General features: G+C 45.5%; 1 protein-coding gene across 1 annotated transcript in view; it reads right to left on the bottom strand.

The window, feature by feature from the left end:
- Positions 1–14,351, bottom strand: part of ADGRG2 (adhesion G protein-coupled receptor G2) — a 331,018-nt gene that overhangs the window by 44,615 nt on the left and 272,052 nt on the right. The window contains exons 18-23 of the mRNA XM_058186859.1: positions 6,225–6,414; positions 4,364–4,520; positions 2,983–3,126; positions 2,748–2,870; positions 1,956–2,001; positions 1,753–1,856 (exon numbers count right to left, since the gene is read on the bottom strand). Of these exons, the coding sequence (XP_058042842.1) occupies positions 1,753–1,856; positions 1,956–2,001; positions 2,748–2,870; positions 2,983–3,126; positions 4,364–4,520; positions 6,225–6,414 (764 nt within the window). The remainder of the gene's footprint in view (positions 1–1,752; positions 1,857–1,955; positions 2,002–2,747; positions 2,871–2,982; positions 3,127–4,363; positions 4,521–6,224; positions 6,415–14,351) is intronic.

Here is a 14,351-nt window from a genome sequence, read left to right as displayed (position 1 = left end):
CCTTGCAGTAAGCACACTTGTCATCTTGAATAAGACCCACTACTGTTGTATTGTCTGCATATTTCACAATATGGTTGGTGGTAAACCTAGCACAACTGACATGGGGCAACAACACAGACATCTATATGCTACCAAAACACTAATGTCTACCTTTAACTGGGTGAAATGGTGCATCATAGGGCAAAACCTTTTCAACTAAGGTATCTCAAATGAGTTAACTTACAGAATGCATTAACTTACAGAAATCTGGGCCCAATGATTTATGGAATTGAAATTTGGCAAATTTAATTAATTTTATGACATAAAATGATCATAAAGCATTTATAACATAATGCAAAATGACTTAAAACATTTCCCATGTTTTACATTTCATGGTCAACTGCTAATGTTTGACTGTGCTATATGCTGACTCTGCTATATGCTGACTCTGTCAAACCGCTTAGAGAGGGCTGTAAAAGCACTATGAAACAGTATATAAGTGCTATTGCTATTGCTATATTATTAAGCATGGGCTACTTTCAAGACTGATACATCTCTTTATATCTTTCTAAATTTTTAGAAACTTTTCGAGTATATTAGAAGTTCTGCCATTTTGAAGGCACTGAGGAATCTGGTAAGGAAATATATCTGAAATGATGACCCAATGATTTAAAGGTTACATGTAGTCCTTGATTTACAGCAGTTCATTTAGTGACCATTCAAAGTTACAATGATATTGAAAAAAGTGACTTATGACTTTTTCACATTTACAACCATTGCACCATCCCTATGATCATGTGATCAGCATTCAGACCCTTGGCAACTGATTCATATTTAAGATAGTTTCAGTGTCTCGGGGACATGTGATTATCTTTTGTGACATTCTTACAGGCAAAATCAATGGGAAAACCAGATTCACTTAACAATCATGTTACTAACTTAACAACTGCAGTGATTCACTTAACCACTTTGACAAAAAAAATTGTAAAATGGGCAAAATTCACTTAACAAATGTTTCACTTAGCTACAGAAATTTTGGGCTCAATTGTGGTTGTAAATTGACCTGTATTTAGTGTAGGTATAAATTTGAACCATTTCCTCTGCCTGCCCACCTATTCCTGTATCCAGAAGCTTCATATTTTTAACCTGTATATAAGAACGTGGTGAACCTTGAAGTAAGGTGCCTTTTCTCCCTTTCCATCCCATATTACAGCCACTGGAAAAATCTCAAGAAGCACTAAGCGTCTATGCAGCTTTTGCCTTCACAAGCAGTGATGTTTAAATCGCAAGTAAAGCAACCCCTTTTTATAAGAGGGCACTAACAATCTTTTATTCACAGGGGAAAACAAAAAATCAAACGTAATTAGTCCCAACAAACCTGGGTTTATCCCAAAAATCTGAATTGCTTGCTATATACTAAAAAAACCCCTCCTATTTATTTCCCAGCTAGGGAGGGGCTGGCTATTGTCTGCATCTGCCTCTCCCTGAGAGCTGGCTTACTGCTTTTCTTTGCTCTCCTCTCTTTTCCTCTCTGCGCATATGTGCATCTGGGATGGGCCCCATCTGTTACTCCCTCTCACTCAGCTCAAGCCGGAAGACAGCTGCCTCTCCAACCTGGGTGAGGACGGCAGGCCCAGGCTCTGCCTCTGATGCCATTTTCTTATCAGAGCCTTCCAAAGTCTGTGAAGCTGGCCCAGGCTCTCCCTCAACCTCCTCCTTGCCTGACTCTGCTGCCTGCTCTGCTGGCAGCCAACGGGCCACAACAAGCATTACCAGTAATATGCCAAAACTTGTCAGGTGATTGCAGTTACAGATGGTTTCATTCATTGTTCTTTCTTTTACCACACAACCTTCAGAATTCCAACTGCCTTGGCCACCTGCCAAATATTAAAATACTTCTATTACCAAATTGTAAGCAATATAGTTTTTAACTAGTTTAGGTAACATAAATGAAATCACATGATTGTGAAACATACCATTTTTACTGAAATCCCAGAAGGCACATCTTAAAGTAAAATTCTCCTAATTGGAAGAGAAAAAAAGCTTAGCTACATACTACATGATCCATATATTAAAAAGAAGCAGCACTTGTTTGCTTAGATGTAGATACATCTATCACTTCAGACTGTTCCTGTAGGACTACAAGGAATTTTAAAATACCACAGAAACACCTACAGAGTTTGCTCAGGTGAATTCGATGAATCAGAACCCTAATTTATTCCTGTTTTTACAAATAGAAAGTACCAAGAATAAATCATGAGGAACTGAGTGTGTATGTGTGTTCTGGACACTTGTCAAAATATGCAAAGCATCAAGCACCTTTTGAACCTTATACAAGAATGCTTATAAACAATGGTGGGATTCAGCCAGTTATGTCCAGTTTGGGCGAACCGGTAGTGGTGACTGCAGGAGGCTCCACCCACCTGCCCTTACGTAATGCACGAGCACGCACGCACTCACATTTGCGAACTGGTAGGGAAGGTAAGTGAATCCCACCTCTGCTTATAAAATCTCTTAGTAATGCAAAGAAAAAATAGTGGAAATTGACCTTTTTTATTAGTAGTATAAATATGAATATATAGCCTTAGTTCAAAAGGACATATCTGCCTACATTATATCAGAATGACAATATACGGTAATTAGGTGGTAAATTATACACAATATTATTCAGCTACATTAATAAAAAATATCTAAATATTCAGATAGCTAAAATGATTAATTTCTGAAATGAAGCATAAGAAAATAAAATATAATGTGCAAATTGGTACCTGATTAGGCCTGATATTTTGCAGCGTGACAGTCACATTTGTCTTCAAGTTGTTGACTGAAAGGTTAGCAATACTTGATGATATAACATAACTGAACAAAGACAAATCTTTCAGTGTAGAATCCTATGAAATGCAACCATGTATATTCTTATTAATTAAGTATAATAATGCTGATTGCTAGAAACAATAGATTATATTTAAAAATTTCAAGCATGCTTTGAAACTATAAAAATACCTGGAATAGAGTTGTTTTTTTAAAGAAGTTAAATGTAATTCTAGAAGCTATATGCTTATCTTTAGGTGACAATTCTGCCATTGTTGATGGTGGCAGTGTAATGGCTCCAATAATTTTTGATGGCAATTCAATTCCAAGGATAGCCTTTAAAAAAAAAGACATTTTTTTCCAAAATATAGATAATGAATCTTTGTGCTTTGTGCTATATATAATAAATTAACATTAGTGCAATAGAGACAAGCATCCATTCTTGAGTCATGAAAAGCAGGCACATAATTGTACTTATTTTTATCCCATCTTTATTATTCTTCATAAAAAACTCAAGGTGAGGAACATACATAATATTCTTTCTTCCTCATATTTCCCCATTACAAGCCTGCAGGGGAGGGGGTGGCGGCTAAGAGAAAGTGAGAGAAAATCACCTTTCATGCCTGAGGCAGGACTATAACTCATGGTTTCTGGCCTGATGTTTTAACTACTAGACTGAACTGACTCATGAAAATTTGTTTCCTCTTGCAAAGTGATTAACTATGCTTCTCTCTTCACTTCCTTCCTAGCAGCAATTAAAACATACAATATATGTTTTTCAGATTTAAAAGTTTACCTGTTATACTTATTGCTACTTTTCACAGAAGACAAAAAATGCATTACCAACCATTCAAAGTTATAATTAACCTCCAAAAAATGGTACTTAGGACCCGAATTTGAAATTTCAATGACCACGCCCTACCCCACTTAAATAACTGTATTTTTAGCACTCAGCAAGTGGCCTGCATTTACAACTACCTTCAGTGTGTCGTAATCTCATAACTGTGATTTACAATGTTGGGGTTTTTTGCTGAAAACTGGTATTTGTTTTCACTTAATGGCAAAACTTTTGCTGAATGACCATTGTATTTATTTGATGACCATCACATTTGCTTAACCATTGAAAATAAGGTTGTAGTCAGGCATGGTAGTGTGATGACCAGCACGAGTTATAATTGTAATTCTGGGCTCAATTATAGTCATAAGTTGAGGGCTACCTGTATTATATTCTTTGAAAACAAAAACCCAGCTGGGGCTAGTTAAATAGACATACATGATGTATTCACAATAAAGTACACCAATATAACCGCCTGCATCAGGTCATACAATGTGCAGATCCTATACTTTTAATTTTTAATTATTTAAAAGCCAATTTAATTTGAAGTTTATTTTTGAGGCGACTTGCATAAAATGCATGCCTAATTAAAATGAGTTGTATTTATCTGCTCTTCTGATACATCTTTAGCTTAGGAGACTTTGGATTTACTAACAAATTCTATACTCAACCTTATATTTTAAAGAGTTTTACTTAAATCCCAAAAGAAATTTTTAAAATGAAAAAAATATGGCTTACCTTAAGATCTGAGGAATGTTGAACAGCAAAAGAAACTTTGCTAAAAGAGCTGCTGTTGACTTTCAGGACAGCCAGAGCCAAAGTAGGAGTGGTAAGATTAATGGATGTTGTTGAGAATTTCAATTTTAATCCAATCACATCCACTATTTTTATTATTCTAATGAGATAGTAATATAATTACTTTTGTGATTTTTATTGTTATCAATTTTTAAAAGTACAATATTTTCATGAAAACCTTTCTCAGTTGAATTACATTAAAGTACAAACATGTTGATAAATATAATTATAAAAAGTTAAATTTCTTGAGAATAATATAGTTTTTTATCTACTGTAAAGCATCTTAAGAGGATGATGTGAAATATATTTGGAAAACAATGAAAAATGACATTTCAAAAACTTTAAAAAGAATATGTTTCTTACATTATAGACACATACCTATAATGTTATATATAATAATGTTATATATATAAAGTCATGGAATCTATCATCAACCAATCCATTACCTCACACTTAGAAACTAACAACCTACTCTCCAACAAACAATTTGGTTTCAGGAAAAAGTTATCATGTAACTTACAACTTCTCCACTGCAAAAACATATGGACTTCAAATCTAGATCAAGGCAAATCAATAGATGCAATCTACATAGACTTCTGCAAAGCTTTTGACTCAGTAGTACACGATAAACTTCTCCTTAAACTAACATTCTATGGCATCTCAGGACCCCTCCACAAATGGATATTTGCTTTTCTGTCTAACAGACAACAAGTGGTCAAAATTGGCAATGCTTTATCAAATCCTGTTCCTGTCAAGAGTGGCGTTCCTCAAGGCAGCGTCCTTGGACCAACACTCTTTATTCTATACATTAATGATCTTTGTGACCATATCTCAAGTAATTGTGTTCTCTTTGCTGACGATGTCAAACTATTTAACACCACAGACAACACTTCTATTATTCAAAACGACCTTGACCATCTAACCGCTTGGTCTAAAAATTGGCAGCTCAAATTTCAACCAGCAAATGCTCAGTCTTACATATAGGAAAAAAGAACCCTAAAACTAAGTACATACTAGATGGACATTACCTTACAGACAACCCCCATCCCGTTAAAGACCTTGGAGTTTTCATGTCAAATGATCTAAGTGCCAAAGCCCACTGCAACTACATAGCAAAAAAAGCTCTAAGAGTTGTAAACCTAATTTTATGTAGCTTCTTTTCCAAAACACCACACTACTAACCAGAGCATATAAAACATTTGCTAGACCAATTCTAGAATACAGCTCACCTGTTTGGAACCCTCACCACATCTCTGACATCAATACAATTGAACGTGTCCAGAAATATTTTACAAGAAGAGTTCTCCATTCCTCTGAAAACAACAAAATACCTTATCCCACCAGACTTGAAATCCTAGGCTTAGAAAACTTGGAACTCCGTCGCCTTGACAAGACCTAAGTTTAACTCACAGAATCATCTATTGTAATGTCCTTCCTGTCAAAGACTACTTCAGCTTTAATTGCAATAATACAAGGGCAACCAATAGATTTAAACTTAATGTAAACCGCTTTAATCTAGATTGCAGAAAATATGACTTCTGCAACAGAATCATCAGTGCTTGGAATACTTTACCTGACTCTGTGGTCTCTTCCCATAATCCTAAAAGCTTTAACCAAAAACTTTCTACTATTGACCTCACCCCATTCCTAAGAGGACCATAAGGGGCGTGCATAAGCGCACAAACGTGCCTACCGTTCCTGTCCTATTGTTTTTCTTTTCTTCTTCCTATATATGTTTATATGTGTATATACTATATAATCTTTTTGTATGATGTTGTGACAAAATAAATAAATAAATAAATACCTTTTAGACATTGGATATATTTGTGATTGGGGCATGCTTAGAAGAAAGCTAACTCTTTCCAGCATCGACTGTCCAAGAGATGGTGCTATTGTTTCTGCAGTTAAGTAGCCTTCAAGCTCCGAAACAATGCTGTTGACATTGAAGTTAACTATACTATTTGTAATGCTTGAATTATTATGAGAGATTTGTTCTGCAAAATATAGGGGAAGAGAAACAGCACTTTTAAACAAAACTGAAAATCAGGAAAAGGAAGTACTCGATATTTGGGGTTTTTTTGTTTCCTTATTTGAATAAAATGGCATGGACAAAATACCATTAAAAAGCTTCTAAGCGTTATAGAAGTTTTGTTGATTTATGCAGTTCTTTGAATTTATTTCTTCTAATTCACAGTAGAATCTGATGCGCATGTATCTTTTGTGGCATAAATCAACACTGGATGGAGGACAGAAACAGAGGAGAAAAGATAACATCCGTTTTGATTTGGAAGCTTCTTCAAGAAGAAATGAGGATATTCAGTGAAGTACTTTTCCTGCGGAAATCAGCAATTATTTCTTTGTCTAAAGTGAACACATAGCTTAATCACGGCACACTTGGGCAATGCTGCCCCATTTCTTTTGATAGAAATAAAATTAGGAATTCCATCAGACAACAGAGATCAACAATTTTATCAAGTAAATGTCATCATTATGGTAAGTGTTTTGATTTTAGATATTTATGTGGAAGTACCGTGTTTTCCCGATAACAAGGCCTTATTTTTGGGAGTATCTCATTTCCCCCCCCCCATGTACTGGTAGGAGGGGGATGGGGTGACCGGGGTGGGGTGAGGTGGGGGAAGACCTCTGTGTGTGTGTGTCTGGGTCTGCGAGAGTGAGAAAGAGAGCTGATCCAACCTCGGAGAGTTATCCATGGCTGACAGCACTCACTCTCTCTCTCTCTCTCTCTCTCTCTCTCTCTCTCTCTCTCACACACACACACACACACACACACACACACACACACACCATCCTTTCCTTGGGAGGTCTGCACAGATGCACATCCCAGGATTGCAAAGCTGAAGGCTTCGGATAGAGCATTTTGAGGATGTGTCTCTGCGCTGTGATCCCAAGTAAAGAACGATCGCCAGGAAAAGGGCGGGAGGGAATTTTGCCTCTTATCCTGTTCTCAGTCTGTACTGAGCTTCAGAACAGGGTGAGAGGCAGGAAAATTCCCACTCCCCATTTTCAAGCCGTTTGCAAAAACGCCCCATTCCAAGCCTTTAGCATATTCCAGGATTGCAACATTGAAAGCTCAGAATGGGGTGTTTTTGCAAATGGCTTGAAAATGGGGAGGGGGGATTTTCCTGCCTCTCACCCTGTTCTGAAGCTCAGCACAGACTGAGAACAGGATAAGAGACAAAATGCCCACCCCTTTTTCCTGGAGATCGTTCTTTCCTTGGGGATAATTCATGCCAAAACCATGGATTTGCGTGTGTACAAGGCTGGCGGGGCTGATGAGCACGTGTGGGGGAGAATCTGGTTTAGATGAGTAGGATGGGGCAGGGAGGCAGAATTTGGTTGGATGAGCTACCATTTCGGCAGGCAGCAGCTCCTTGGTAGCCCTGCAGCGGGACAGACAAATGAAGGAGGGAGGGAGATCACCCCTTCCTCCTTTGCACTCCAAAAATTGCCCCGCACCAGGCAGGAGCAGACGGATGGAAGAAGGGGTGATCTCTCCCTCCCTCCTTCATCCCACTACAGGGCTCCTGCCACGGAGCTCCTGCCCGCCAAAGCTGTAGGATGGCCAAGAGCAGCACGGCCAGGAGGGCGAAGAACCCTTGCTAGACCAACAGCAGCAGGTGCAGCCAGGCAGAAGCGGTGCAGAGAGCAGGCAATCCCAACACACCATATGGTTTTCTGCCTTGTAGCAGCAGCTTGCACAAGCACACAGCCAGCATGAGAGCTAGCACCAGGGGTGGGTTCCAATTTTTTTTCACTATCGGTTCTGTGGGCATGGCTTATTTGGTGGGCATGGCTTGGTGGTCATGTGACTCAGTGGGTGTGGCCAAGTTGAAGTCACTCAGGGCAAGGTGGGGCGACACCTTGCTGTGAGTGACATCAAGTTGGCCATGCCCACTCAGTCACATGACCAATGCTGCAGAGACAGGGCAATTTCTCCTGGGGGACAGCGAGAGCTTTGCTGCCTCCTCTTTTCTTCAGAGGATCTGCCTCCAAGTCCTTGCAAAGGGACACACACACACACAACACAACACAACAGACTCACACACAATGTAAAAGCAGCTGCACTTCACCCAAAATGGCCCCTGCAACAAGCAGGAACTTCACACAGCCACAAAAAGCTCAAAAACCAACTTTCACACTTACACACGCAACACAACTGACTCACACACACACACACAAAATGCCACATACAGCTTTGTGTGATTCTGTGTGTTTGTGTAGATAGAGTGAAACACTACAGAAACACACCAAATCTCAGAAAGCTGCACAAATATTTTATTTTATTTATATTTTTTAGATTAGGGGTCTCCAACCTTAGTAACTTTCAGGTTTCTGGACTTCAATTCCCAGAGTTCTTCAGCCAGCAAAGCACTTGCTGACTGAGCAGATGGATTCCAAGCAGACAGATTCAATTGCTAGCTGATGCAACTGATGTAAAGCATGGCCTTGCCAGCTTGAAAGAAGCTGTAATAAGGTAAATGAGGAGGGTGGATTGGGTGGGCCAGAGGAAAATTTTTTTTTTAAAAGGCTCCTCTGACAATCCAGCTGAAGTTGCATAATAGCAGCCCAGAAGCTCTTAACTCAGCTGGGATCGCCAGAGGAGCCTTTTAAAACCTTCTACTCAGCCGCATGATCATCAGAGGGTTTTTTTAACTTTTAAAAGCCTTTTTTTGGCTGAAGAAAGATTCTTTTAAAAGTAAAAAAAACCAAACCTCTGATGATCGGGGAACCGGTTTGGGGGCATGGCCAGCCAGCCATTACTACCGGTTCTCTGAATGCCAGCAGATTTTTACTACCGGCTCTACAAAACCGGAGCAAACCAGGGGCAACCCACCACTGGCTAGTACCCGCCAGGGTTTAGGCCCAAAGAGCACCGTTCTGGCATGTTTTGGAAGGAAGATTTTTTTTAAAAATCCTGCAGTCACTCGCTGCCACTGTGTAAACCCCAGCATGGACAACAGCAGCTGCACCTTCACCCTTCCAAAACATGCCGGGATGGCACCAGCAGTAGGCAGAGGCACCAATCTAATCAAAACTCTATGTGTGTGTGTTTGTATGTATGTCTCTCTCTCTGTGTGTGTGTGTGTGAGAGAGAGAGAGAGAGAGAGAGAAAGAGAGAGAGACAGAGAGAGCACACTGCTGCCAGCAGGTAACTGTTCTGTTTCCCCCTCCCACCACTCCCAACAAAAAGTCAGTCATAGGCCTTTCCCCAGTTTATTTACACTTGGCTGGATTCCTTCTGGCACAGAGATATTCTGGACACGTCTCCCCACACGCCTGCCAAAATCCCTGGAGATAACCAGAAAATTATAGATAAAGCACGATTCACTCATGAACAGATTCTTCTATCCATGACACAGTTTGCCCGTGCAAATTCATTGCTTTGTCCAAGACAAAAAGCCAGGAAGCTCCGCCTCCTGCTTTATAGCCCCTGTGGGTGTCACTCCGTGACTCATCATTCTCTGACCCTGTCCCAACGCCTCCTCTGCTGCACGTGCCGGTTACGTCTGTGCAGTCTCACATCAAGCCAAGATTGTTCTTGGGGTGTTGCCAAATCAGAACAAGGCCCGGGGGAATCAGGCCTTGCCAGCCCCTCCTCCTCCTCCTGGGTTGGTGCCAGGGAGGGAGAGGGCCCAGGGGAAGCAGGCCTTGCCAGCTCCTCCTCCTCACTCTCTGAATCATCCTCCTCCAGGAGTCCGAGTCCGGGAACCTGGGTCACAACACTATCCCTCACCGCAGGACCCTTCCCCCGGGGCTGACGGTCGGGATGCGGTCGGGCTGGGTTCTGCTCATGGAAGGCCTGCACCAGGTCAGGGGCATGAATGTCGGAGGCATCTACCCAGGAGAAATCAGTCCCGTATCCCTTCCATGCGATCAAATATTGGAAACGACCCTTAAGCCAGCGGGAGTCTCATACGCTGTGGACTTTGTATTCCTCCGACCCGTCCTCGGCGACGGTGAGGGGCGCGGTTGGGCACCGAAGGGGACTTGGTGTGGCCTCAGGGACCAGAAGGGACTGGTGAAAGACAGGGTGGATCCGCATGGATCGTGGCAGGGTTAGTCGGTAGGCTACCGGGTTGATGACCGCCTCGACGGGAAACGGGTTGATGAATCGGTGGTCCAACTTCTTTACTAGGCGGTCGGACGGGAGGTGTTTGGTGGAGAGCCACACCCGGTCTCCGACCACCAGCGGGGGCGTCGCCCGTCGGGAGCGGTCAGCGGACCATTTGTAGTCCTCCTTCGCCCGATCCAGCTGCTGACGTACCAACTGTTGGATTGCATGCAATTCTGTCAGGAAGGTCTGCGTTTTGGGAACAGGAGAGTCTGGTGGTGCCAGAGGGAAGAGCCGCGGATGGTACCCCACGTTGGCAAAGAACGGGGTCATCTGGGTAGAGGTGTGTTGGGAGTTCTTAAAGGCAAACTCCGCCAGGGACAGGTAATCGGACCAGTTGTCCTGCTGCTGGTTGACGAAGCAATGGAGCTACTGTTCAAGGATACCGATGACCTTCTCTGTACCCATCGGTCTCCGGATGGTGCGATGACGACAGACACACCTGCACCTTCAATGCGGCCATCAGGCTCTTCCAGAAGCAAGCTGTGAACTGAACTCCGTGGTTCGAAACCACCCTGTCCGGCACACCGTGGAGGCGGAAGATGTGCTGCAGGAAGAGATGGGCCATTTTGGTGGCTGTGGACAGAATGAAGTGTGCCATCTTGGTGAGCATGTCCACCACCACCAGCACCTTGGTGAACCCAGAGGACGGTGGCAGGTCCATCAGGAAGTCCATGGAGATCGCCCCCCAGGGTCTGTTGGGTGTTGGCAAGGGCTGGAGGAGCCCGGGAGGGGCCCCCGTGGCGGCCTTGGCTTTCCGGCATGGCATGCAGGATGTCACGTATGCATGTACATCATGCCACACTCGGGGCCACCAAAAGGTCCGTGTCATCAGGTGGAGGGTCTTGAAGAACCCAAAATGTCCTGCTGCAGGGTTGTCGTGGCACTGGGTCATGACGAGGGCTCGAAGTGGTCCTGTGGGCACGTATAATCGCCCCCAAAACTTGAGTAAGTCCTCCTCCAAGGTCCAAGGAGACGCAGGGCCCACCTCTGCTCTCCTTTGATGCGACCAGGCATCCTGGCGCTGCACCTCTCGCACCCGGGCCCGCAATTCCACTGGTTCCCATGCTGCGACCAAGGCTTCTGCCAGCAGCACCGTCCATGGAGGAAGGGGGTCCTTGGTGCAGAGGTACTCCGGCTTGCGGGATAAGGCATCTGCCCTCTGGTTGTGACCGCTGGGAATGTAGGTCACGCGGAAGTTGAACCGGGCAAAAAACAACGACCACCGAATCTGCTGCTGGTTCAACTTCCGAGCTGTGGTGAGGTGCTCGAGATTCTGATGGTCCGTTCGGACCTCCACCTGATGTCGGGCCCACTCCACATGGTGTCGCCAAGCCTCGAATGCGGCCTTGATAGCCAGCAAGTCCTTTTCCCAGATGGTGTAGTCGCGCTCGGAAGGATTGAGTTTCCGGGAGTAGTAAGCGCAGGGAAAAAGAGTGCCGCCATTCGCCAGAGCCTGTAGCAGCACCGCTCCAAGAGCCACATTGGACGCTTCCATCTCCACCATGAAAGGCGGAGCAGGTCGGGATGCCTCAGGACGGGTTCCGTGATGAAGGCTTTCTTGAGGGCTGTGAATGCTTCTTGCTGCGGGGGACCCCACCGGAATGGGACTTTCTTCCTGAGGAGCTGGGTAAGTGAAGCTGTCAGTGTGGCGAAGCCTGGGATGAAGGTCCGGTAGTAGTTGGCAAAACCCAGCAGGCGCTGAATATCCTTCACCTGACGAGGGGCTTCCCAACTACACAAAGCCTCTACTTTGCGCGGGTCCATGGCTATACCCTCAGGTGAGATGATATGCCCGAGGAACTCTATGGAAATCCGGAAGAAGATGCATTTCTCCAGCTTCGCATTGAGTTGTTGCTCCCGCAAGCATTGCAGAACCCGACGGACGTGCCGAAGGTGGCTTTCCCTTGACCGTGATTAAATCAGGATGTCGTACAGATAGATCACCACGAACCGATTCAACATGTCTTGGAACACATCGTTCATGAAGTGTTGGAAGACGGCGGGGGCGTTGGTCAACCCAAATGGCATGACGGTGTATTCGTAGTGTCCGTATCGGGTGCCGAATGCCATCCTCCCTTTGTCTCCTCTCGCATCCGTACCAGGTTGTAGGCCCTCCCGGAGATCGAGCTTGGTGAAGATCGTGGCCTCCAGCAACCTCTCCAGCAGCTCCGGGATGAGCGGCAGGGGGTAGCGATTCTGCACCATAATGGCGTTTAGCCGGCAGTAATCGCAGCACAGGCGCAAGTCCCCCGTCTTCACGAAGAGGACCGGGGCCGAGAGAGGGGACTTCGCAGGTCGGATGAACCCTCGGGCCAGGTTTTTGTCCAGGAAGTCCCTGAGGGCGGCCAACTCGGGTTCCGGCATGGAATACAGGCATCCCACAGGCAGCAGTGCATTGGGCAGAAGGTCCATGGGGCAATCTTAGGGCTGATGCGGGGGTAATTGGTCCGTCTCCTTCTCGCTGAACACGTCGGTGAAGTCTGCCAGCTCAGGAGGCAAGGAGATGGCAGGGATGGGGACGTTCTGGCTGGCACAGGTATGGCAGATGTAGTCGACGCACTGCAGACTCGGGAAAGAGATAGCGTTCCGCGACCAGGCCACCTGAGGACTGTGGGTCCGAAGCCAGGCCAACCCAAAGACCTAGGGAAAATGAAGGTCCGCCGTGACATAAAACTGGATCGCCTCCTCGTGGTCCCCAATAGCCAGGCGCAAAGGCTGGGTGGCAAATTTAATGGGGCCAGCCATCAGTTCTCGTCCATCAATTGTCTCTACCCGCATCGGAGGGTCCACCGGAACCATGGGGACCGCAAACTGGGTCACAAAGGCCTGGTACATAAAGTTTGTTGTGGCCCCTGAGTCCACCAGTGCATGCGCCTGGAGCCTGTCCGACCGGTTCTCCAACCACACCCAAAATCAGATGCCGAGGGGGCCCAGAGTCTACTTCCACAACGTCCAGTGGGGGCTTGGGACGTGCCCGACCTAGGGTTTCCTTGAGGTCGGGCCTGCTCCATTTCCCAATTGGTCACGCTGTGATTCGGGGACCGGCGTGCGTGCCCCACTTCACTTTCTGGGGCAAGAAGCGGCGAAGTGGCCGGGCTCCCCGCAGTACAGGCACAATCCCTCTTGTCGCCTCCGGTTCCGCTCCTGGGCCGTCAGGTGAGGTCTGGCCACTCCCAACTCCATGGGCTCCTCCGCAGCAGTTACAAAATGCGGGGTGACCCGGGGCGCTGGTGGCACAGGAAGCGGGGGTGCAGACATCGACGGCGGATCCTGTGGGGCACAACAGGACGGTCACCGTTGCAGACAGGCATCGAGGTGGAGACAAACGGGCACCAAGTCGTCGAGGGTCCGCGGCGCCTCCACCAGGGCCAGCTCGTCCTGCAGATCCTCTGAGAGGCCCTCCTGGTACGTGTCCACCAGCGCTGCGTCATTCCAGTCAGAGTCCTGGCACAAAAGACGAAATTCGGCGATGTACTCCTGCAGGGAGCACTTCCCATGATGGAGTTCCTTAAGGCGCCTGTTTGCCGTCAGAGTTTGAACGAGGTCCTCGTACATGATGTGCAGATGTTGCCAAAAACGCTGGTGGTCCTCCAGCAAGGGGCTATCCTGGAGCAAGAGGGGTGTGGCCCATCGGGCAGTCGAGCCGGAAAGAAGGTTAATCACGAAGGCCACCTTAGCCCGGTCGTCTGGGAAATCCTCCGGCCGCATAGCCATGTAGAGCTGGCGTTGTCCCAAGGTTGGGAACATCTCAGGCTGCCCAAAAAACTTATCCGGCAAGGTTATCGGGCACTTGCG

The sequence above is a fragment of the Ahaetulla prasina genome, chromosome 5, assembly GCF_028640845.1.
Source record: "Ahaetulla prasina isolate Xishuangbanna chromosome 5, ASM2864084v1, whole genome shotgun sequence".
NCBI lineage: Eukaryota > Metazoa > Chordata > Lepidosauria > Squamata > Colubridae > Ahaetulla > Ahaetulla prasina.
Note: the sequence above shows the minus strand (reverse complement) of the source record. Positions and strands in the feature narration are given on the sequence as shown.